Raw genomic sequence first — 22,541 nt, 5'->3', positions numbered from 1 at the left:
GGTGTATCTAAAATGTGCATTTTCACAGAGTGCTTCATGTTCACAAAGAGAGGCGTCTGAATAGCAGACCTTACATTCGTGTATGTGCTGTGAATAGGTGTTCAGGTGTCTGTGTGTTAGGCAATGGCGCCTGAGAGTGGTAGAGTTGCATCATTGGGAGTGCATTCTTTCTTGGCATGACATGTGTGGCTGTGGGCGATTAAGTGCTTCTGACGACAGAGTAGAAAACTTTGCCAGATTGGGCTTGGTGCTGTGATGGGTTTGGGAGATTTTCATGCAAAAAAGCCTGACTTGTGGTTGCTATTTTGACCTTAATGCTACTCCTCACTGTTGTGGCCCACCGAGGGCAAAACTGGTTTGGGGATGCTTGTGGTCTCATGAAGAAGGGATGTGAGCAAGAAGTTCGGGCTGGACTGCCCCTATTGAGGTGGGACTAAGCCTGATTTGCATATGGTCCTTTCCCCTTTTGTAATGGCTTGGCAGGTGAAGAACGATGGTCTGGAGGGCTGCTCAGAGCAATTCCAAAGATCATGAGAGGTTCTAAACCTTCCAGTCATCACCTCTTGTTTTGCTGTAGTGCTACTGGGTAACAGCATGTTAACATTCATATTTATGAGTTCATTGGGGTTTAATGTGGCATCAACTGAGAACAAAGGTGCTTCGGAGCACCCCCAAAGGAAGGGGAGGAGGGAATAATTATCTTTCACAGGGGCTCATGTTCATGGGAGCCGTACTGTGAATGGAAGGCGTAAAAAGCTTTAACGCCTTCCACTCACGCCACTGCTCATTTTCAAGCATTTGTATGGTAGAGGGGAGGGGCGGAACGCAACTTGTATTTTGGCCACTCCCATCTTCTATGCCATACAAATGCTCCAGCATCTGCCCTGAAATGGATTTTCATGGCGGTTCAAATGCTGGAGATCTCTTTGTGGGCTGTTTGCTTGATGCACCAGCATAAAGCAGTCAGACTCATAGGGATCCATTGTACATGCTTCCTGCCATACGAGTATGGCAGGGTATGTGTAGAGTTACAATTAAACCCTGCCCAACATCTGTGTATGCCGGGCAGGGTTTAATTGTATTCATGAACACTGTTTACCATGCGTGTTCTGTAAGCAGTGCTCACAACTGAAATTATACCCTCCCCAACATGTGAGCATGTCAAGGGGGGTTTAATGGTAATTGTGAGTGCTGCTAGCTATGCAAATGTGAAGGGCAAAAGGCAGTTTACCCGCTTGTAAATCACCTTTTGCCCTTTATTTTTGCACCCCGCAGTTCATATGACTAAAGTGACCTGGCTACATCTCAGTGTAAAGGTAGCAGGTCCCCACCATAAAATTACATCTGGGAGCAAAATGAGCTTCACAGTCTTCAGAAACATGTGCATCAATGCAATGCTATTGTAAAGGAAGGGTGACAGTAGCAAATAAATAAACCAATATGATAGCACATGGGCAAGGTAAGAAAAACAATACATAATACATGCAAACCAAGAGGTAGTAAAGGGCAACAACTTAAGTTCTTGATGTCAGACAAGTGCTCCACTTTGGTAATTAAGTCTGAACAGATCACACTGACAAAATGCCAAAAACAGAACTGACACTTGGGTGTACAAATTGGCACAACTCTATTGTGAAGGGAATAGTTCTGATGTTGTTTGGAACTGAATGTGGTTCTCAAAGGATTTGATGATGATCAGATCATTTCAGAGGGTGGAAATTGGAGAGCCCAAACTCTCTCACTAAAGCAGAACCACCAAGAAATGCCTGAAACCTTCCTATTGGTCCTGGTAACTTATACATCATGAAAAGAATAGCAAAGGAAGGAAACATTTTTCACGCTTTTTATAAACCACATGTCTTTCTTCCTTTGCTATTACTCCTACTATCCTGCCACCGAACTTTCCTTTTTAAATACACGTAATCACCAGCAGGACCAGGCCATAGCCATTGGAGCTGTGGTGGTTGCATAAGAGGGTGTGGTTTTCAATCATCTGGACTATGTTGTTATGTTGGCAATATTGAGTTATAGTGTGTGTTCTGTGCAGTTCAGCCGGTATTGGGCTCTGTTTGATTATGTATTAGGCGTTCTGCTTGTGCATTGTTGCTGAAAAGTAACACAATGCTATCTGTGGGGGAGGGGATTGGTATTGTACTGGTGTGTCTTGTCTTGCCTTTTTTAAGAACTCATATTAAGTTTAAGAGGGTAACAGGGCATGCCTGTTTTCTACTTGTCTTTATTTGTCAGTAAGATCAATCAGTGCTTTGTCTGGTCTAGTTCACTTACTAGCCTCATCAGTTCGTGACTCACTCAAGTCCTGCTTTAGCTTTGCTTTTGTGATGGCTTTTAATCTGATGCTTTTTTTGACTTTTATTTTGCATTTTTGATAGCTTTCAATCAGATGCTAGAGCACCCAGCTACTGCATTTTCATCCAAATGGGTATCAACTGCTGCAAGGCTCTATGAATGTGCCTTCTTACGGGACCCGCTTCAAGCTTTTAACTGCTGAAACCCAGTGATTTGAAAAGCATCCAGTAGTAGTATTTAAGATTGTAATTTTACAATCAAATAGCATATGCTTGCCTTAACAGCCAAATGTCCATACAGTAATGTGTTCATGAGTTGAAAACAATTAGACACATTTTTAAAATCAGAATATACAGTAGTCTCAACCTGGACTAAATGTCAGATAAAGAGAGCTACAATACTCCTGGGAGGATAGCTCAGTGGCAACGTGCTCGCCTTTGAAGCAAGACGACACGAACCAACACAGGTTCAATCCCCGGGTCTGCACTTAAAAACCTCTGGGTATTTAAGTGCGTTATAAATATGCAACTAAAACAACAACAACAAAACACATAAAAAATTCTGTAACAGGGCCTCGATGCTGTGTGAGCGCTTTAAAAAAAAGCAAATAAAAAAAACTCCAGAGGGCACCAATGCATACAAGTCCTTGCCCACGGGAAGTCCAAGACAGTCAAAGAGTTAGCCGGAGATAAAGACTATATTAGTCAACTAATTAACAGTGATATTAAAACTTAAAATGAACACATTTGCAGATGGTTCTCAGGGGAACTGGAACTGGGGCATTTATAGGAAACGGATATGCACTTGCATGTTATGTTTGAAAGTTTGCACATTGAAATTTAGAATTTCGGTTATAACAAGTCAGGCAAAGTAAATCCCATTAGATTGGTAATAACATCCATTAGTGCAGAGCTTGGAAGTGGGTGGAATCCAGCATGAATAGTGACCCTTTACTTTCAGTGAACACCTTTGTGTTTTTATTGTGTGCATCGTGACCCTGTTGTGTAGGAGCAGTGCTGGCAGGCAAAGCATAGCATGTGGTAATAGTATTTTTGGCTAAGAATGGAACTTTGGTGATCAAAGATCTACCTTTTGGAGGGGAACGCCAAAGACAAATGGAGACGGTCTCAAGTTTAAAGTGGAGAGGCGCCAGAAAAACACATTGGGCCTCATTATAACAGTGGTGGTTCAGTGATAATGGCGCTGGTAGTGATGCTGGCACCATTATCACTGTACCGCCACATTACGTGTTCTGCTCGCGGGGGCTGCTCTGCCTGGCTGGTCGGACCAGGCGTGCAGAGCGGCACCCGCGAGGAGAACTGGATGGTAGCAACGGTACCATTATGAACGGTACCGCTGCTACCATCCTCCCCATTCCCATTGAGGGGGCTCAAATGGGAATGGGCACGTACCAGCTCCGGGTCCCGCGCAAGGGGAATTACCGGGCCCGCCAAGGTCGTAATGGCCCAGGAAGTCCCCTTTTTCCGGACCCGGTGCGGACCCGAGTTTGGGGGCAATAAGGGCATGGCTACCTCCAAATTTGTAATGAGGCCCATTGCTTCATTCAAGACTTGCGCTTCTCCCCACTTAATTGCTTCCTTGAGAGGCAGCGCCTGACACATGATGTTGAATTTTACACAACCTAAACCATCCCAGGACCAATATTGGGCCTTGAATGCATGTCACCCAAAGACTGTGTTTTGACAAATTTAAAGTGGAAAAAGGAGATGCAAAAATCCCCAGTTTAAAAATCCCTGCATTCATCATATCATACCACATTGCAACAATTTATTGTATGGAGTTATGCTAATGAAGAGATGTCGAGTCTGAAAAATGTAAAAGCAGTTTTGCATTTCATTTATAATCACTTCCTTCCTTATAAATCATGGAACTATTTGTTAAAATGAAAGAGCCCACTGTGTCAGAAATGTTCCAATGTAAACAGTGTGATTCATTTTCAACAAGAATGTGAAACCTTGCTTTATTCCTTCAAGAATAAGTATGAAGAAAATAACAGACACATTTCTATAAATGCATGTGGGCACCTTTCATGATTATGCAAGCAGTGCACATGTCATATTTTAAAATAGGGAATTCTTAATGGCATAAATATGTACCTTATCAATAGTTTTCTCACATGGCTCAATAAAATGTAAATTTTGCTGTGCTCTTGATAATATGACTTTAAGTTAAACTCTTGTTCAACCGAGCCTTGCCTTGGGGATCGGTGCAGCCCAAGAGATTTCGATGAGCCATCTTAAGTGAACAGGGATTGTGAGTTGCCATAAAAACGTATTAGGCTCACAGAAGAACAAAAGGCCCTTGAAACAGGCTTTGTCAGTTTTATGGGAGGCCGACCATTGTGAATTCATCCCCAGCAGAAAATATTATTATAAATACAGCTTAAATCACACAAATTCAACGTATTTAGCGTGTTGACTGACAACCATCAGGCCTCTTCACCTAGTGTCCAGCTTCAAAGTCAATAGCATGTCCACTTTTGAAGTCGGCTCATCAAAAAACACGAACAGTTGCTTCTAATGGAAACTCCTAACAGAATAATCTGTCAGGCACCTCAATCAATCATTGACTGAAGACCTTACAATTCTTGCTCAAATGCGTCATTGTGTGGATGGCAGGGTATTTCTCTTCTCCATGGTTTTAAAGCAACCACAATGTACTATTATATTTTAGACAAAAGAACGAGGTTTAGCATAACCCTGCAATTATGTAACTTAGAAACAAGGCGCAGGGTGAATTGCTATTGTGATATTTTGTTCTCTATCTAATCGGTATACAGCCACATTGTCTATGTTTATTAAACAATAATAACATTATTAATTTTCAGACTCTTATAATAAATAAATATGCCACACATTTATGCTGCATATCAAGTTGTGTGTGTGTAGGCTGGAGGCTTACAGAAATCTACATTTCATTGAATTGGTAAATTGCTACCAGAAATGATGGATTCAAAACTATATTGCATTCAGAAGTGTAAGAGTGAAAACACCTCAACAAGTGCTCAAGTCAAAATATATAGAAATGATGCTTAGGCAATGCAGAATGTGGTGGTGGGGTGTATTCTTTGGGACTTTCTGATTTTTGGGCAAGCCAATGGAAAGATTTGACCAATATAACACTATGACATAAGTGTGGGAATATTACACATTTGAAAAAGAAGGAACACAGAGGGAATATGAGTCCATGACTCTGGAACTAAAAGCTGCAGGGAAGGAAAAAACATGGTTCTGAGAATGAATGGATTAATCAGGGATACCAACGGATAGATGCTTGCTAGAACCAGTAGGGAGTGGCTTGGAAAGGGTGCTACTAAAATACATTGATGTTGTAATGGGAAATGAACAGTGAATTCTCACTGCATTTAAAATCAAGGGAGATACCATTTCAAACTGCCATAAAATATAATTTTGAGCTGTGTGCACAGTGCAATACAAACAGCACTTCTGTGAAGCCTGTGCACACTTCTTTGTAAATACAAATCTGACAAAATTGTACCCAAAGCAATTTCAAAATAAATTTAACATTGAGCTATAGTTCATACCATAGCCTAATGAAGATGTGCTTGATAATGTGTAATTTGTGTAAGCCCTGATTGACCCAAGTAACCCTTTTTGAAAATGGACCCTGAAACAGCCCCTTCCCATGCAGCCCCTTCGGCTAGAGGCCACAAGGCAGGGAGCTGCTGTTTGCCCGTGTTCACCTGGGAGACCTGCCAAAGTTGACCATTGGTGGGGATGGGGCAGGGGTAGTCTGGGTCAGAAGTGCAAGGGTTGCTGTGTTCCGGGAGGCCTTACCGTCTCACTCATCTTAATAACATGGTTTACCAGGGTTGCTGGTTAGTGGTGGTAGTCTTATCACTGCTGCACTCCAACAGTTAAGTAGCATTTAATTAGCTCTTGGGTCCCCACCTTAGGCACCCTTCTCAAATCTAAGTGTTTCTGCATTTGCTGATGTGCCCCCGTTTTGACATGCACACACACATCTTAAAGATTAACTCTCAGGATCTCCTACACATGAACTTCGGTCCCCGAGGGCGTACCAAACACAAATCACATTGAGGCCATAGAAATGGGGAAAGGACGCTATACAGATGACAAATACAATACAATCTTGCACAAAATGGGACACTATTTCCAAACATGCCAATTAATCCGACCCATGCTGTAGTATCTAAATATTGTCAGCTGGTAGGGTTACCCCACCAGCATTTCACTACCCAACATTTTCACTTTCAGAAGAGCATCTAACTTTTCACACAGATTACCCTAGGACAGATGATTAGAATATTTAGTTGCAAAACGTAAGATCATTAAAAAATGGCAGTACTGAGGTGTCACGTGATATGATGCAAGCTGCAGAATGCCATGTGACCAGATTCATTGGAGAGTAGCATCAGAATTCCATTTATTGAGGGTTATAATCAATGGGTGATGTTTATGTGGTATAGTCACCCTCCATTTAATTGGCACATTTATCCCTTTCTTTATGATCTTTAGTGTAATTAAATTGATTATATTTGCGCTCGTGTACAGGTGAACACACATCTATCATGTGTTTTGGCTGCTCTTGGGGAAGAGCTTAACAAATGAATTATCCTAAGATGTTGTCATCTGTACAAACTTGTAGTGCCAGAACCAAAGACCTTTACTTTAACTTATCACAAAGACTATTTACTCTGTCTTGGAGAGAGGGGCAAATATCAGATCCAAGGCTGGTTATTAATGTCAAAAGACTCTGATGATGTCATGGCAACTTAGCTTGTCTGTTTATAAAGAAACATCAATAACATTGTTTACTTACAGTAACGGGCGGGGTGCGTTCGACTGTGCTCACGTCTACCATAGAGACATCGTCTACGTCCATAGAGGTCTAAGGAAGAGGAGACAAAAACCAAAAACACCCAACCATCAATGATAGCGTGAATCATTTCCTTAGCACCATCATCAATGGGCAATATGCAGGGAAGAATCAGCACAAGCGGAGCAGAGCTGGGGAAGCAAGCCAACACTGAGGACTCCATTTACATTGATGGAAAGTGATATCATGATCAGTTTGAGGGTGAGACAGGATTGGCTGTAAAGGGATGTAACAACAAGGGATACTGGAAAGGGTGAGATCGGGGTGGGGTATCTTTTTCATTGAAAAGCAGGGTCTTGATTTCCTGTTAGCAGTGGGCAGGATGGGGAATTATATATTCTTAAAATTGTGTCAGGGTGAAATGTTACGTGGTGAGGTTGTGGTGAGGAAGCCCCACTAGCCGATATTATTTAGTCTCCATAGCAAGGGGACAAATACTGGATAAAGCAGAAAAAAACACTTTAACGACAGACCATTATCCCAGGAGCATTGGAGGGCTGAAAATCGGTGACTATAATTTCTTTTGGGGATGCCTATCATTACCTTATATATTTCCCCTTTAATTTGGAAGGGGCGACGCTTGCTGTAGGCGTGTGGCTAATAGGATCATAGGACACTGTCTACGGGCAAGCAGGGGCTGGGTTGAACCCATAAAACATTTGTTCTGGTAGGTGGGTAGGTCCTGGTATTGGCACTCTACCTGTAACTTGGGCAGCATTACTATTTCAGAGCCATCAAGCGATTTGAAATGGGGAATCTAAAATGGGTTTCGTTTTTATTCACTGAATTCTGCATGGTATCAGGGAACCATGCCACTGCAAGCAACACAAGTGGGCGGATGCATGTTACAGCCTCTGTCAATGCTATAGGTTCTATAAAAAACCCTTGTGGCATGCTGATTGTGGTAATTTAACATGTATCCATCCGACATTAGCCACCACTCCCCCTAGCAGAAGGCGGAGTCACCCCCATGCTTGTACATATATCTGGTTTAGTATGCAGGAATCATGTGTCAGCCATTTGCTATGTTTTCCAGCTATTCTCCTCAGTTCCATCTTTTTGCCCATAGATACACAGGGATGCAACCAAGGTGAAAACTTCCAAACTCTATTGGAAGGTGGGAGAGGGGGATAGTGAGTAACATATGTGTTCATATGGTAACTGTCCCCAACATGGACCATATACTAGATCTCCATTATGCCTGATTGTAGCCGGGGCTACACAATAAGCCAATGTGGTACTGGATGCAAGGAACTAGAGGAAAGGCTAAAAACATCTGCATACAGAAAGGATGTATTTTCAGGAAAATTGGCCAGGGATGGCAACGGGTGTCTGTCAAGAAAATGGGATGTTTTTGGGATGCACAAATGTACTAAAATGAGTGCCCACCTACCAGGGGTGAAAGGGACTGCATGGTGATGAGACTTTTATTATACATAATTTGTCAATGGCGCTCTAAGTGGTAGCCACACGGGATAGGACCCGCTAATATAATACGTTCTAGGTATTGGGACCTTATAATACATCAGGAAATGAATGAAGTAGCTCGCTAAAATGTACACTCTAGAAGAAGGAATTGGAACTCAAGTTATCTGATACACTTCGACTGTAAGAAACAACAATGCCGGATTGTGAAATTGCAAGAACCAATGGGGGGAACCGCACTGTCATAGAATGGTATTAGAATGAATTTGATGTGATGACCTTAGGGACCTGTCGTAGAGTTCATGTTGGATGACAATTCGGCAGACACCACTTTCAAGGAAACGAGTTGCAAAGAACCAGTTGCCTTGAGGACGACCATAGGTCGAAACATGTGTCGGCTTTGTTTGATTTTCTCATAAAAAATATTGAAGTGCATATTGAGAATTGTTCTTTGGAGGAATTCATCATTGATAAAGCTGTTTTCTTAATGCATTATTTTCATGGTCTCAGTGCCGTTAGACAGCATATAACGATTTTGTATTTATAAATAGTCTGAAACCAATTGAAACGAAATGGGCACTTAATAGGAATACAGGTGGGGAAGATGATGTCACACACTACTGCAGCAAAAACATCTACATACTGATAGAATTCAACAATAGATGGGTGATACAGCAAATGAGGTCTCCTTCCATGTCTGGCACATTAGGAGGAAATATAGCATGCACGAGTCCTTCCTAGCTGGGAGCCCTGACACTAACGATTAGATTCACAATTCTATAAGTAGAACATTTTCAGTTGGACTCGAGGCGTGCAAAGCAAATGATTTACCTTCTCAAAAATCCCAGAATCATGGCTTTTCAGTTTAGATTTGCTAATGGAGTCAGTGGTCTCTGAGGTGTCTTTACTCATTTCATAGGAAACCTGTCTACTGGCTGGTCTGGAGGCCACACTAGAGATATCAGCTTCGGTGTCAGTCCAGCCCTGGAATAGATACATTGACAATGGGTCACTCAAGTTTCTTGGTCTACCATGCAGGCCTGAGTTGCACCTTTACGGCATGGACATAGAGATACATAGACATCAAAGGGAGGAAACAGCATGACAGAGGTTATAAAGGAGGAAGTGGTGAGACATATTACGCACAAAGACATGCAATTTAGAGCTTCTTACACGACATGACAAATATATGTATAGCACATTCGTACCAAGGCCATACATCATCCATTTCCAGTACAAACAATCAAACACCAATCTATGTATATTAGAACAAAGTTGAAACCTAGCGAGCTGGGGTGGATGGGGGTGAGCAGGGGAATGGGGAAACTCCAGAGGGACAGGAATAGGGTTGATTGGAATTACCAGCAAGATATTCTTTGAAGATTAGTGTCTTCAGGTCCTTCTTGAAATGCAGGATGTGGGCAGTCTTACCAGTGTAGATAACTCGTTCCATCCAGGTAAAACTGCCCCCCCCTCCATACCATATGGTATCTACTTGTTTTAAGTTACAGACAAAGACTTAGGGCCTCATTACACGGAAGGCGGTGAGCCATGGCGCTACTAGCGCCATGGCTCATGCCGGTAAAATACCGGCACCGCCTTGGCGGAAAGAGGATTTACCGCCCCATTCCAAGGTTGGAGGGGCGGTAAATCCCCCTTCCGCCATTGCCCTGTCCCATTCCCATTTCTGCCCCATAGGGCTCTATGGGAATGGGGAAGGCGCTAATTACAGCACCGCAATTTTGCCGTGCCGTAATTAGCTCTGAGGTCCCTTAGCGGGTTGGTTTTTAACGCCTGCAAAAAGCAGGCGTTAAATCACCAACCCGCAAAGGGACCTCGTAGTACGGCGGTAAGGGTTAACGGTCACTGTTGCCATTAACGGTGACCGTTAACCCTTACCGCCGTCCGTGTAATGAGGCCCTTAATCCCTTAAAATGAGTGTGGGAAGTAACAATAAAAAGAGGCGGTATTTATAAAAAAAACTCTGTTTTTACCACCTTTCACATTATGGCCTATGAGAAAAGTATAACAGTCAGTAAGGCATATGAATATATGATACCACCATATTATGAGGTGAATTATCTCAGATATTGTACTCCAATGTTTTACCTCCAGTCACAAGGTAGTGGTAACAATTACAAAAACTCACCTGATGTTTTGTTTCATGTTTTAATTAATGAAGGGAAAATCATTCTGTATAGGGGCAAGCCGAGGGGCTAAAGTGGGCACACCTGATGCTCACCGTCCAATCCCCTTTGCAAAGTAATGCTCAATAGGGTCAGAATGTAAGCACGTGTGGTTTTAACAAATGTGTACATGAGGAGTATGATCTGCTGCTGTGCAGTTTCCATCCTCAAAAGTAGGGTGCAAATGGTTATTTGAAAATGTTTTAAAATAATGCATAGGTATTTATAGAAATACTGCATGCAGTATTTCGGTGATCAGCATTCTTTAATACCAAACCAGCAGATTTTTTTCCAATGAAGCACCTTCCTAGAATCACTACAGGTGGTAAAGGCAACTATTGGCTGCATTAATTCCAGTGTAAGAGCTGCCTTACTCATAATGAGGGTCAAGGGGTCCTGGCTCACGCTGGATTATTTGCTCATGTAATCATGCCCGATCTCCATTCATGGATGCTCCTAACCCTGAAACGGGGCAACTTGGAGAGTCAAGGAGGACAGGCCCAGTCATGTCCAAAGGAAAGCAGAAAACATCAAAGCTCTACCCTGGCTCACAGAAAAAAATGAATTGTGTAGGGGTTAGGGGAGGAAAACTGAGAACAAAAAAATGTGCAAATCTTAAAACTCATAAATCAAAACTTGGGCTTCTAGGCAGAATCCAGAAACCACCCTATGGTACTGGTATACATTAGCATACAGCATACCCACAGCACCAGATGAAAGAGACAAGGGTCCTTTTAGTGAAAAGAGCCCTTTGAGGAAAATAAATGAACGGCTGCGGGAGAGTGGTGGGGAGGAGCTGGCAGAGCTAGCTGAACTGCGGTTACCAATGGATGTACGGGCTGATGATTGAGGGGAGACGTCGGAGAAACTACTACAATATTTCACAGTATTTTGCAACAAAGGCCAACTGGTTGCATATGTCCCCTGAAATAACCTTTAGACAAAACGTCAGCATGCCTGGTTCTCTTTTTGGGAAGAGAGGGTCCAGCACTGAGTCAAATAGTTAGGTGTTGTCAACTACCGAGTCTTGAAAGATGGTGTTAACTGCAGAGGGGTTTTACAGAGGCAAATGAGGATCATGAGGGGGTAATATCAGAAACAAAAATAATACTAGGAGGGATAGAATAGTGGGTCTCAATCTTGATCGGGAAAGCACTTATTTTGGTCCTGCATAAGTTAAAGGCATAACCTCTCAATAATAAAAATAAGGATATGCGGAAAGGTCCTAGAACATTACCCTAATGTTGAGTGTTTTTGGAAATGGAGAGTGGGGGCCTTATACATTGACGTCATCATTCTGGTCTTGTTCTGTGTGTAAAAATATAATACACATTTAAAGCATTAAAAATGAATGGCAGGTGTGCCATGTAAACATTGAAAAGAATTGGAAATGTAGGAATGGGTGGGCTGTTGTTATGGATCATTGCTTCAAACCTAAAGTATGTCACCAGAACAATCACTGTACTAATGAATGTATAATGCATCAAGGCACTGGTTACAAATACATAGCACAGCCATTCTTCTTCCCCCACACATAGAGCAAAGTTAGTTTTGCACCAAGATAAATTGTGGAATGGCAACTCTTAGTCATTGATTCACACCAATTTTGATGAATAAACTCTAAGTCACTAATGGATGAAAATCATGACAAAGGAGAGGAACTTAACCTTGAAGTCCTCCACTCATCCAGGATGTCACAGGACTTCCCTGTTATTAGTACAGTAGTAGAGGTCTTTGAGACATCTCTCGACATTATCTATCCAGCACAGTTGAGAACTTTGTTCTCAATTTAAGATTCCAGACGCTGCCAGTCTTGTAATTGACAAGTAAGAGAAATAAATGGGACTATGATGATATGATGTGTTTGCGTACCTTAGATCACATGGAAATGGTGATCCATTTTGTATTCCTCTGTCTGCATTACAAGAACTTGAGAATCAGATGTCTAAAGCAAATCCTTAAAGAGCTTTAAATTAGGAATTTGCAAATTGATAGCTGCAGAACACCAGTGAACCAGTATGTAGTGTTTTCAGTAGCCCAGTTTCTGGTCTGAGCTTCGGGGCAAATAAATAAGGGCATAGAGGTAAGGGTGTATCCAATGCCTGTGTGATTAGATGCTCATATTATCAATTGATTTTAAACTGTGTGGCATCAATCATCTCTGTAGAAGAGATACAGCCCACAATCTCGTTCTATTGATTATAGATAATCGCAGGATGTTCTAAAAAAATGTTTGCTACCTAAATTAACATATTGAAACAGTTCATGAGTTGATGTCAATGTTGACTGATCAGAACGTAATTGGATTAGGATAATGGGCCAGACTCTCATCCGCTCATTTCATCTGCACTATTATGAGAAATGCCCAGGTCACCTTATTCACAAAGAGCAGTTCTGGAGGAGGTGGACAGTAGCGCGCAGATGCTCTGTCCAGCCCCCTTGCATAAATGAGTGTCAGTGGGAGTGCGCTTTGTTGCTGGGAGTGAATTTCACCGAAACGGCCGTTAAAGAGCCTGTCTCTGGGAAATGACAAAAAAAAAGCATTTCCATCCTGGTTTAACCCGCGTATGACACACTTCAAAAGAAAATAACGACAGGAACGGAAATGACCCTGCCATGATTTGCACCTCTGCCTGCAACTGTTTAAAAGGAGCAGTTGAATGCCTCTCATTTCCGGGGTACTTTAAAGTGCATCCCGTATGTGAATTCGGGATGCGCTTTGAAATGTCCCCTTAAGTGTGCAAATGCACAAAGGGGGAAAAGGCATCTGAAGGAGTGCACCCTATGTATGATGTGCTCTTTCAGATGGCCTTTGTGAATTGGGCTGATACTTTTTTGGTGCAAGTGAGGAGATGCGCTTGTGACAATCTGACCCAATGTTTCATTCATTTTAATTGATTTGACTATACATTTTGATGTAAATCTTGCTTGTTGAACTTTTGGTACAACAATTATTGTATTACCACTTACCCCCATCTGACACGCTTAGATTGCTTGATATGATTGTGCATTAGATGTAACCTCAACAGGTGGACCGCAGGATACTTAGGGCCTCATTACACGGATGGCGGTGAACCATGGCGCTATTAGCGCCATGGTTCATGCCGGTAAAATACCGGCACCGCCTTGGTGGAAAGGGGAATTACCGCCCTATTCTAAGGTTGGCGGGGCGGTAATTCCCCGTTCCACCATTGCCCTTCCCCATTCCCATTTTTGTCCCATAGGGCTCTATGGGAATGGGGAAGGCACTAATTATGGTACCGCAAAAAGCAGGCATTAAATTCCCCAACCCGCAAAGGGACCTCGTAGTAAGGCGGTAAGGATTTACCGCTACCGGTAAAATACAGGTACCGGTAAACCCTTACCGCCATCCGTGTAATGAGGCCCTTAGCCTTTTCCTTCCTGGTAAGGCTCAACCATTCTTTCAGCATACCTGAAGCCATCTTAGATAGCACTTCTCTCAGGTCCTTTGCTCTGGTCTTACCTTAGGCCTCAGTTGTACCTGCTAAGGTGGCCATTTGTAGCCCAGATAGATCGTGAAAGATTCTATCCCCTAAGGTTGCTTCTCCGTATTCTCTCCCCTTCTATTTGACTTCAGAGATTCTACTCCATCTTTCTACTATGACATGCTACCTTGACTTCTACGATGTGTTATTTCCATTTTACCTCCTAATTCCCCATCTCAGTGTTTTCTCTCTCTCTCTCTCTCTCTCTCTCTCTCTCTCTCTCTCTCTCTCTCTCTCTCTCTCTCTCTCTCTCTCTCTCTCTCTCTCTCTCTCTCTCTCTCTCTCTCTCTCTCTCTCCTCTTTCTCTCTCTCTGTCTGGCTGCTTGCTATTTTCTCCCTCCTGACTCCACCCTCTACTGCTCAGCTCTCTTCCCCCACCTAGTATGTGCTCTCTTATCCTCTGCTTTTTCTCTTTGGGTGTGACGCCTCTTTCCCTTTCTCTATCCTTTGGTGCATTCCATCTCATCTCCCCTCTTTTCCACTCTCGTGGTTATTTGCATTTTCCCTTTCCTCTCGTTTCTCCCTTAGTTTTTCTTTTTATTAATAATGTGTTATGGTCATATATATGACTTTTCACATAATTAGCAAAACACAAATTCATTACAAAACAGAAACATAAAAATACATTTCACTTATTCCAACTAGTCCTCAGGTTATCTAACTCAATACAAAGCTACATCATTAATCAAATCATTAGTTTTTAGTACCTTTATAAGTTCAATAGATCCAAATGTTTCATGGTCGAGGACAGTCTTTGACAAAATTCTTCCGTCTGGAGTTAGTCTTCATTATGAGCAAAACGACGAAAAGAAGATCTCATCCGGTCTTGCGACCATGTGCACTCGTCTAAAATATGACATAGAGATTGCATGGTCTCTCTTTGGCATACAGCACAGATCACCTTCTCAACTTTCTCCTTTGCTCTACTAGCTAATATCTCCCCTGTTGTAAGTAAGTTCAGATGAAGTCTTAAGAGCTTGTTTCTTCCTCTTTCATCTGGGAATTGTCTCAAATAAGCTGGCACGACCCCTTTTAGGTTTATCCAAGAATGAGTGACTTCCGAGGAGCTTTAATGAGCGGACAGCATTAATAGTTGTTACCCAGTCCGTCTCCATTAAAGCTTTCTTTACACTGTTGTGATCATCGATTGAGTCTTTCACTGTTTTAAATGCTGTACTTAGAATATAACTCACCCTGTTGGTTAGGTTCCTCATGAAGGGATTGGTCTCCTCCTGAAGAACCTCTACAAACAAGGAATTAGTCGGTGGATCTTTAATGGAGCACTACAGTTGTAGCAATCTCCAATCCAAGCTGGCACCTAACGAGTTTAGACCTTTCTCGTATCGGAGCACAGTGATGGGAAAAGACTGTGGGAGACATAACACTCTCTTCCAAAGTCTACCCTCCAGCCGCCCCAGTTTAAATTCCAAGCCTGAGACTCTATCTGTACCATATAGTCAGGTGGATATGGCTTTACCTTTATAGAATGTAAACAATGGTAATATGGAAAACCTGCAATACGATACATAAATGCTCTTAATTTGGTACGCAATTTGATCTATCTTGGCTTTTAACCTACCCTCCAGCAACATCATATTCAGGTAAGGGTTTAATCTAAAGCCAAGGTAGATATGATATGATATGGCATTTATAACGCGCCTGTACACAAGTGTTTCTAGGCACGACAAGACAAGGAGGGGGAAACAGAGAAAGGGCAAAACAACGATCTTGCTAGGCCTTTGCGTCATTCAGATCGCGCAAGTGCAGGGAATTGGATGAGGAGAAGAGCCACAAGGGGGGAGGGGTGTAGAAGTGCAGGTAATCAAAAAGTGCAGCCAGTGGGTGGCTCAGTACAAGTAGTAGAGAGTGCAGCCAACGTGGCATAAGTGCAGAGAGAGGGGACTGTAGTGTTACAGATACAGACCACAAATGATGGAGAAGCCAAGAGGCAGTGTGAGGCGCAATTGGACATGCAGGGCCCTGGGCCCAAGGTAAGAGGGTGGCCAGGTGACCAGTGCGTGGACCAGATGGGTCATCAGCATGGGAGAGGAAGAGAGAAAATGGAAGCGAATATGAATGTCTTGAGTTGCTTCTGGAACCGGAGGTGGTTCTGCTCAAGTTTGAGAGAGGCATGGAGGCGTTTCCCGGCCAAAAAAAGAGATCTTCCCCCAACTTTCTGCTTGGAAAAACGACTGGCCCTCAGAGAGTTGGAGGTGGATGAGCAGAGAGGTCAAGAAGGGAGATGGTTTGCAAGAGAGCATTCGAGGTAGTGTGGTCCCAGTCCCCAAAAAGCCTTGTGGACAATGCAGAGGGTCTTGAACTTGATCCTTGCTGCCACTGGGAGCCAGTGAAGAGATTTCAGTGCTGGAGAGACACGATCCCTGGATTTGAGGCCAAGGACAAGTATTGCATCCTGTTCTGGATAAATTGTAGAGGATGGTGTGTAGAGGCAGGAAGATTTAGAAAGAGGCTGTTTCCGTAGTCCAGCCTAGAGAGGACCAAGGCTCTGGAGACAGTGAGCTTCTGGGGGAAAGTGAGGAAAGGAAGAATACCTCTGAGGAGGTGCAGCTGATAGTTTGACTTCTTAGAGACATCAGAGATGTGAGAAGAGAAGGAGAGGGTGGAGTCGAAAATGATCCCAAGGTTCTTAGCCACACAGGTAGGAGTAGGAAGAGGACCTAGAGTGGGTGGGCAGAGAGAGAGAGACAGGAAAGGAGGGAGCTGGTGTTCTGATGAGGAGGATCTCAGTCTTAGTGGCATTAAGGCAGAGATCATTGGTGGCACACCACTCCTGGATTGTGGATAGACAGTCTGGAATGAGAGAAGGAGTGGAGGTGGCCGAGGGGAGCCTGAAAGAGAGCTAAGTGTCATCCGCATAACACGGAAAGTTGGAGCGGAGAGAAGCGATGCAGTGGGCAAGAGGTGCCAGGTAATTGTTGAATAGCCATGGATAAAGGTTAGACCCCTTGGGTAGACTACTGGTAAAGAGAGAGATAGAAGAGAGGAAGGAACCCAGCTGGACCTGGGAGGATCCATCAGTGAGAAAGGAGGTCAGCCAGACCAGGTTATCACAAAGGCGATTGAGCAATATGGCATGGTTGACCGTATCAAAAGCAGAAGAAAGATTGAGGAGAATGCGGACAGAAGGAAGGTTAGAATCAAGGTTAGAGAGCAGGTCTTCATGGATGTTCAGGAGAGCAGTTTCTGTGCTTCTGGTTGCTTTGAAGCCAGACTGGTGGTCATGGAGACAACCAACAGATTCAGTGTGAAGATTAAGCTGGGAGATGGCCAGCTTTTCCAAGGTTTTGCCCAGGAAAGGAGTGATAGAGATCGGGCGATAGTTAGCCGGAGAGGAAAGATCAGCAGAGGTCTTCTTAAGGAGGGGTGCACAAGGGATTGCTTAAGGGGGGAGGGAAAGGTTTCAGTGACAAAATAGTGATTGCGGAAATCAGCCAGGGCTGGAGCAAGGGTGTCGATGTGGTTCTTGACCAATCTGCTACAAAAGCAATGGTCTGCGAGTTAAGGGACCATTTAACACCAGCCCTTTTTTTCATCGGTTTACTAAACCTCATGATCTCTGTCTTGACAGGAATAATGAGAAGCACATTCTTTGCTACATATACACTTATTGAGGTCAACAAACATAGTATACCACGAGGCTTGACTTCTAAAAGAAGGATATCATCAGAATATGCTATCCAGGTGATCTTACGGGTGCTAATCCTAGGACTGGCTAGTGCATGCTCACACAGGGACCCATTCAGATTGGCCAAATTCCAAATAAAGAGGCAGGGTACAATAATGCATCACTGCCTTAGTCCCCTATCCATATTTATCGGCCTTGAAAGATGTCTCTGACCATCTAGCCTGATCTGAATGGTTGTGTTTTAATGTAAATAGACAAGTGTTGATAATAGGCCAGGGGAAATGCCCCAGGATCTTAATTTTCCCCAAAGGAGAGATCTATTTATAGTGTGAAATGCTTTAGAAAGGTCAATCTTAGCCATAAAAAGAGAATAATTGCCTGCCTTCCAAGAGCAGTCCCACAACATGTTTACAATGAGGCTATTCAGAGTGGTCGACGTGCCTTTTCTAAAGCCTATTCGATATTTATATCTAGAATCCCATTTGTTTCGGCCCAGCATTCCAATTCCATAAGGAAGGCCCCAGCAAAAAACTTGCTACCCGCATCAAGAAGGGCAATCAGACGATAGGTCATAGGGTCAGTCCGATTGACCTTCTCATATATTGGTGTAATAACTGCTGTTTTCCAATTCTCTGCACATCTATTCTGAGAGATTATATTTTTGAAGAGAAGAAAAAGAACCATTGACCACGAGGCCAAATCAGTTGTGAGGATCAGATTTGACAGACCATTTGGTCCCGTTGCTCTCGGGGTAGATGATTTTTTATAATTTTTCCCGCGACCTCCAGAGAAGTGTTCAGGAGCCAAGGCACATTAGGAGATTCACTAACCACATCCTCCCATGGTTTACAAAAGAGATTTCTAAAATGTACAGCCACACTTTGTCAGACAAACAGTTACTTTGACAATTTAATTGGGAGGCTTTCCCATTGTTTACTAAGGACCAAAGGTTCCTGGTATTTTTTGATATTAAGGTGTCTAACAAAAATTATCTTTGCCTTTGTAATTTTAATAGTTTATGAAATCTACTCCAATTCTTAAAGTCTGACAACAGTCTTTTTTTATTCATCTGTATCTCAGACCTTGGCATAATACATTTTTGTAATTTTCCGGAGTTCTCTTTTACAAAGCCAGGTTTCCTGATCCAAATTATATTTATGTTTTGTCCGCAACATTTTTATACCCATTTGTGGACTGTTGTGATCCAAGCTAAAGGTTCACAAGTGTTCTGGATAGCAAGCCAAGATCAGTTGGTCTGGTGATAATGACAATATAATACAGTTTCTTTGAGATTCTTATTTAACATACGTCCATTAGCTCCAAACCTCACCAATCTATTACACCCCTGATTTACCACTAGTTCTGTCTGTTGGCCCCTCCTTGTCCCATCACCCCCGCAAGCTAATTTAAGAGTTAGCATATTATGGTCACTTTTCGTAGTTGGCTTTATCTCAATTTTGACACATCGATCAAACATATCTCTGGACATTGTTATGTAGTCACTGATGGACTTAGATGTGCCGTTTTCCCATGCAGGGGCCAGAGTTGAATCACCCTCCACACCTCCATTACAAAGGAGGAAGTCCCATTCATTAAGAAAATGCACCCACTTCTTACCATTTTCCACAGCCAGGCCATTTTTATTTTCAGGAGTAGCAGTGGAAAAACAGTGAGAATTCAAATCCCCTGCTATGAGAATACTAGTAGCTTCCCCCTGGGATAAAGGCTCATCCAGAACCTTCATGAAAGACTCCATAAACTCTAGCAAGCTGGAATGCATGGGGTTATAGTACAGATTTAGGACATCAACTGGCCCTCTGAATAGAAATGTAATTTGGTTGGAAGAATGCCATAGAGATCACACAGTAATTTAGACACTTTCACTATTTTGGCATTCCTAGAAGCTGTCAGTTGGCCTCCTGAAGGACGACCCATTTTATTACCAATAGCTAACTGCTCTGAGATTGTGAAGCCATCAATTCTTAATTCAGATTGAAGCCATATTTCCTGCAACAGTATCATATCGAAAGTGCCAAAAAGGTTACTACCAGGCGAGTCATTTACAAAAAACTCTTGCATTCCAGCTGAGAAAATGAATATCACCCTTTACTAAAGTGATGCATTATTTGCTTCTAACTTCTGAAATACCTGGGGGGCGTGGCTAACCGCCATGTAGGAGAGACGTGTTCGGCGCAGCTCCGCTCGATACGATTATGGATCCGCCGCCAACCATCGCTTAACTTGACTGCAGTCATCTGAAAAACGAACACAGGTCGTGTGAAGGTGTGTCCCGCCTGCTGTCGAAGTTTGGGAACCTCACGTCCCTCTGTTGGCCCGCACCAGTGAAAAGAAACAGAACGCCATGCGAAGGCAGGAAATGGCGGCCATGATGATCCCCGGCCCAGTGCTGTAGCGGAGCCCTGTGATCGACCCCAGAGGAGCCCACCAGGGATCTGCCTTAGTGGAACTCGAACTGAAGCGGCGGCGGTGGCCTAAGCTGAGATTCACGCTCCTGCGTCCCGAAGAAGTGCGGTAAGGAGTCGGAGGGGGGGGCACCTGGGGCGGCCTTAACTGCACCCCCGCCGGGCCCGGAGCGAAGAGCCTTACGGCAGGATTGTGCCCGACCGCCCTGCCGAGCGGCCCATTGACACTGCCCGGACGACACACAACCCCCCCTCACGAAGCATCTCCCGCCGGCACCAGTGAACCGTATAGTGCCCGCCGAGGCCTGGCGGACAGGACATGACCACTAAGGGCGCCCGAAGCAAACACCGCCAAACCACCATGGAGTCCTTCGCGGCCGCTGGAGTGACCGGACCCAGGGAGGCTCCAGCCCCTGGGGAGGCGTCGGGCTCCGAGAGGCCCGAGCCGGCCAACTCCCAACTGCTAGAGGCCATCAAGACACTCCAGAAAACCATGGAGGACAAAATAGACGCGGTCGCCATCGACCTGAACCTATTGAGGCAGGATGTGCGCTCTATCGCCGGCATGAACGGACGCTCTTGAGATCCAAGTCCGAGACAACACAGACGCCAAAACTCAACTCTTAAAGGATGTGGACATTTTGGCGCAAAGAGTGAAAAATCTGGAAGACAGGGCCGAGGAGGCCGAAGGAAGGGCCCGCAGGAACAACATCAGAATCATCGGCCTGCCCGAGGGTATCGAGGGCAGCGACCCCACTAACTACATCGAGAACCTGCTCATACAGGAAATTGGGGCTGGGAAACTGTCGCAGGACTTCACCATAGAAAGAGCCCATCGCTCCCTAGCCAGGAGGCCGCCACCGGGGAGCCCATCCAGACCCATAATAGCCAAAGTCCTCAACTACAGGGACAGGGAATCCATTTTGGCCTTCACCAGGATGGGCGGTTCCATACAGAGGGACGCCGCGAAGATTGCAATATACCCCGACTACACCTTGCAGGTTCAAAGGAGCAGAGCCCAGTTCCACCACACCAAGGCAAGACTCAAGGAGGCAGGCCTGCGCTACCTACTCCTCTACCCGGCCAGACTCAAGGTCCTGCACAACAATAAGGCACACTTATTTGACACTCCCGCAGAGGCCTGCGAATGGATGGACAGTGAACAGATCCCAGACATTGAACGGAGGCAGCGCGGGCCCTAGCCGCCTGTAACAAAGGGACTTCTTCTCACCACTTACTGGCTGCAGTAGCCGATCGTACATTAATATGCCAGCAAGAGTGGCGACACTAATGGTACCGGAGCCGCGCTGGTCGTGGCGCACCTCCTGATAACACCCTCGGAGGTAGCCCCTCTCCTATCCCCAGGATAATTTGGGTGAGCTCACCCGCCCGTAGGGCACCGGAAGACCTTGGTCTGATGGGGCAGAAACGGGGATGTCAGAGCAAGGGCAACCTCGCTAGACGTGTTGTGTTTGAAGTTGTGTTTGTAGTTAAGTTAGACGTTGTTGTTCATGGGGGTCTGAACCCCAAGTTGGGATCACAGTTTGAATCGGACATAAACCGGACCGGGACCAAGCGCAGCGGAATTGCTACCAGGACGACCAAGTTCGCCGAACACCTCAACCTCAGGCTTCCCACAGCCACACGACCACACCTAGACTATGGCTGAGAGGATCAGAGTCATGTCCTGGAACGTCAGGGGACTAAACAGCTACATCAAACAGCGCCGCATTCACGCCTACATGAAGCGCCACAGAGTCGGAATCGCTCTCCTTCAGGAGACCCACTTATGTGGCCCTAAGCTTGCAGCGCTAGCTAAGGTCTGGCGAGGTACCCTAGTGGGTTCCTCCTACTCCACCTACTCCAGAGGAGTCTTGATATGGATTGCCCCCTCTGTCCCAGTCAAGCTGATCCACACCAAAACGGACAATGAAGGTAGGATGGCCCTAATTCAGGGCACCATAGAGGGGCGTGACATTCGCCTGATTTGCACCTATGCCCCGAATCATGATGCCACTGTTTTCTTTCGTTCGTTGTACGCCCGGCTGTCCCCGAGTAACGAATGCATAACGATATGGGGAGGCGACAACAACTGTACCTTAAACCCTCGCATAGATAGATCGGATGGTAAGCATGGTGACCCCTCCCCACCCGCCAAGATACTGAA

The 22,541-nt window shown here is 44.4% G+C and overlaps 1 protein-coding gene across 3 annotated transcripts in view; it reads right to left on the bottom strand.

The window, feature by feature from the left end:
- OPN4 (opsin 4) overlaps positions 1-22,541 on the bottom strand; it is an 803,364-nt gene that overhangs the window by 6,759 nt on the left and 774,064 nt on the right. For 2 of the 3 annotated variants that reach the window (XM_069610768.1, XM_069610767.1), the window contains exons 9-10: positions 9,445-9,597; positions 7,132-7,200 (exon numbers count right to left, since the gene is read on the bottom strand). In XM_069610768.1, the coding sequence (XP_069466869.1) occupies positions 7,132-7,200; positions 9,445-9,597 (222 nt within the window). The remainder of the gene's footprint in view (positions 1-7,131; positions 7,201-9,444; positions 9,598-22,541) is intronic. The other variant, XM_069610769.1, reaches the window with a different exon arrangement.

This window comes from Ambystoma mexicanum, chromosome 8, assembly GCF_040938575.1.
Source record: "Ambystoma mexicanum isolate Mex_15411 chromosome 8, UKY_AmexF1_1, whole genome shotgun sequence".
NCBI classification, from domain to species: Eukaryota; Metazoa; Chordata; class Amphibia; order Caudata; family Ambystomatidae; genus Ambystoma; species Ambystoma mexicanum.
The sequence above is the reverse complement of the archived record's forward strand: the minus strand, read 5'-3'. Positions and strand labels throughout refer to the sequence as shown.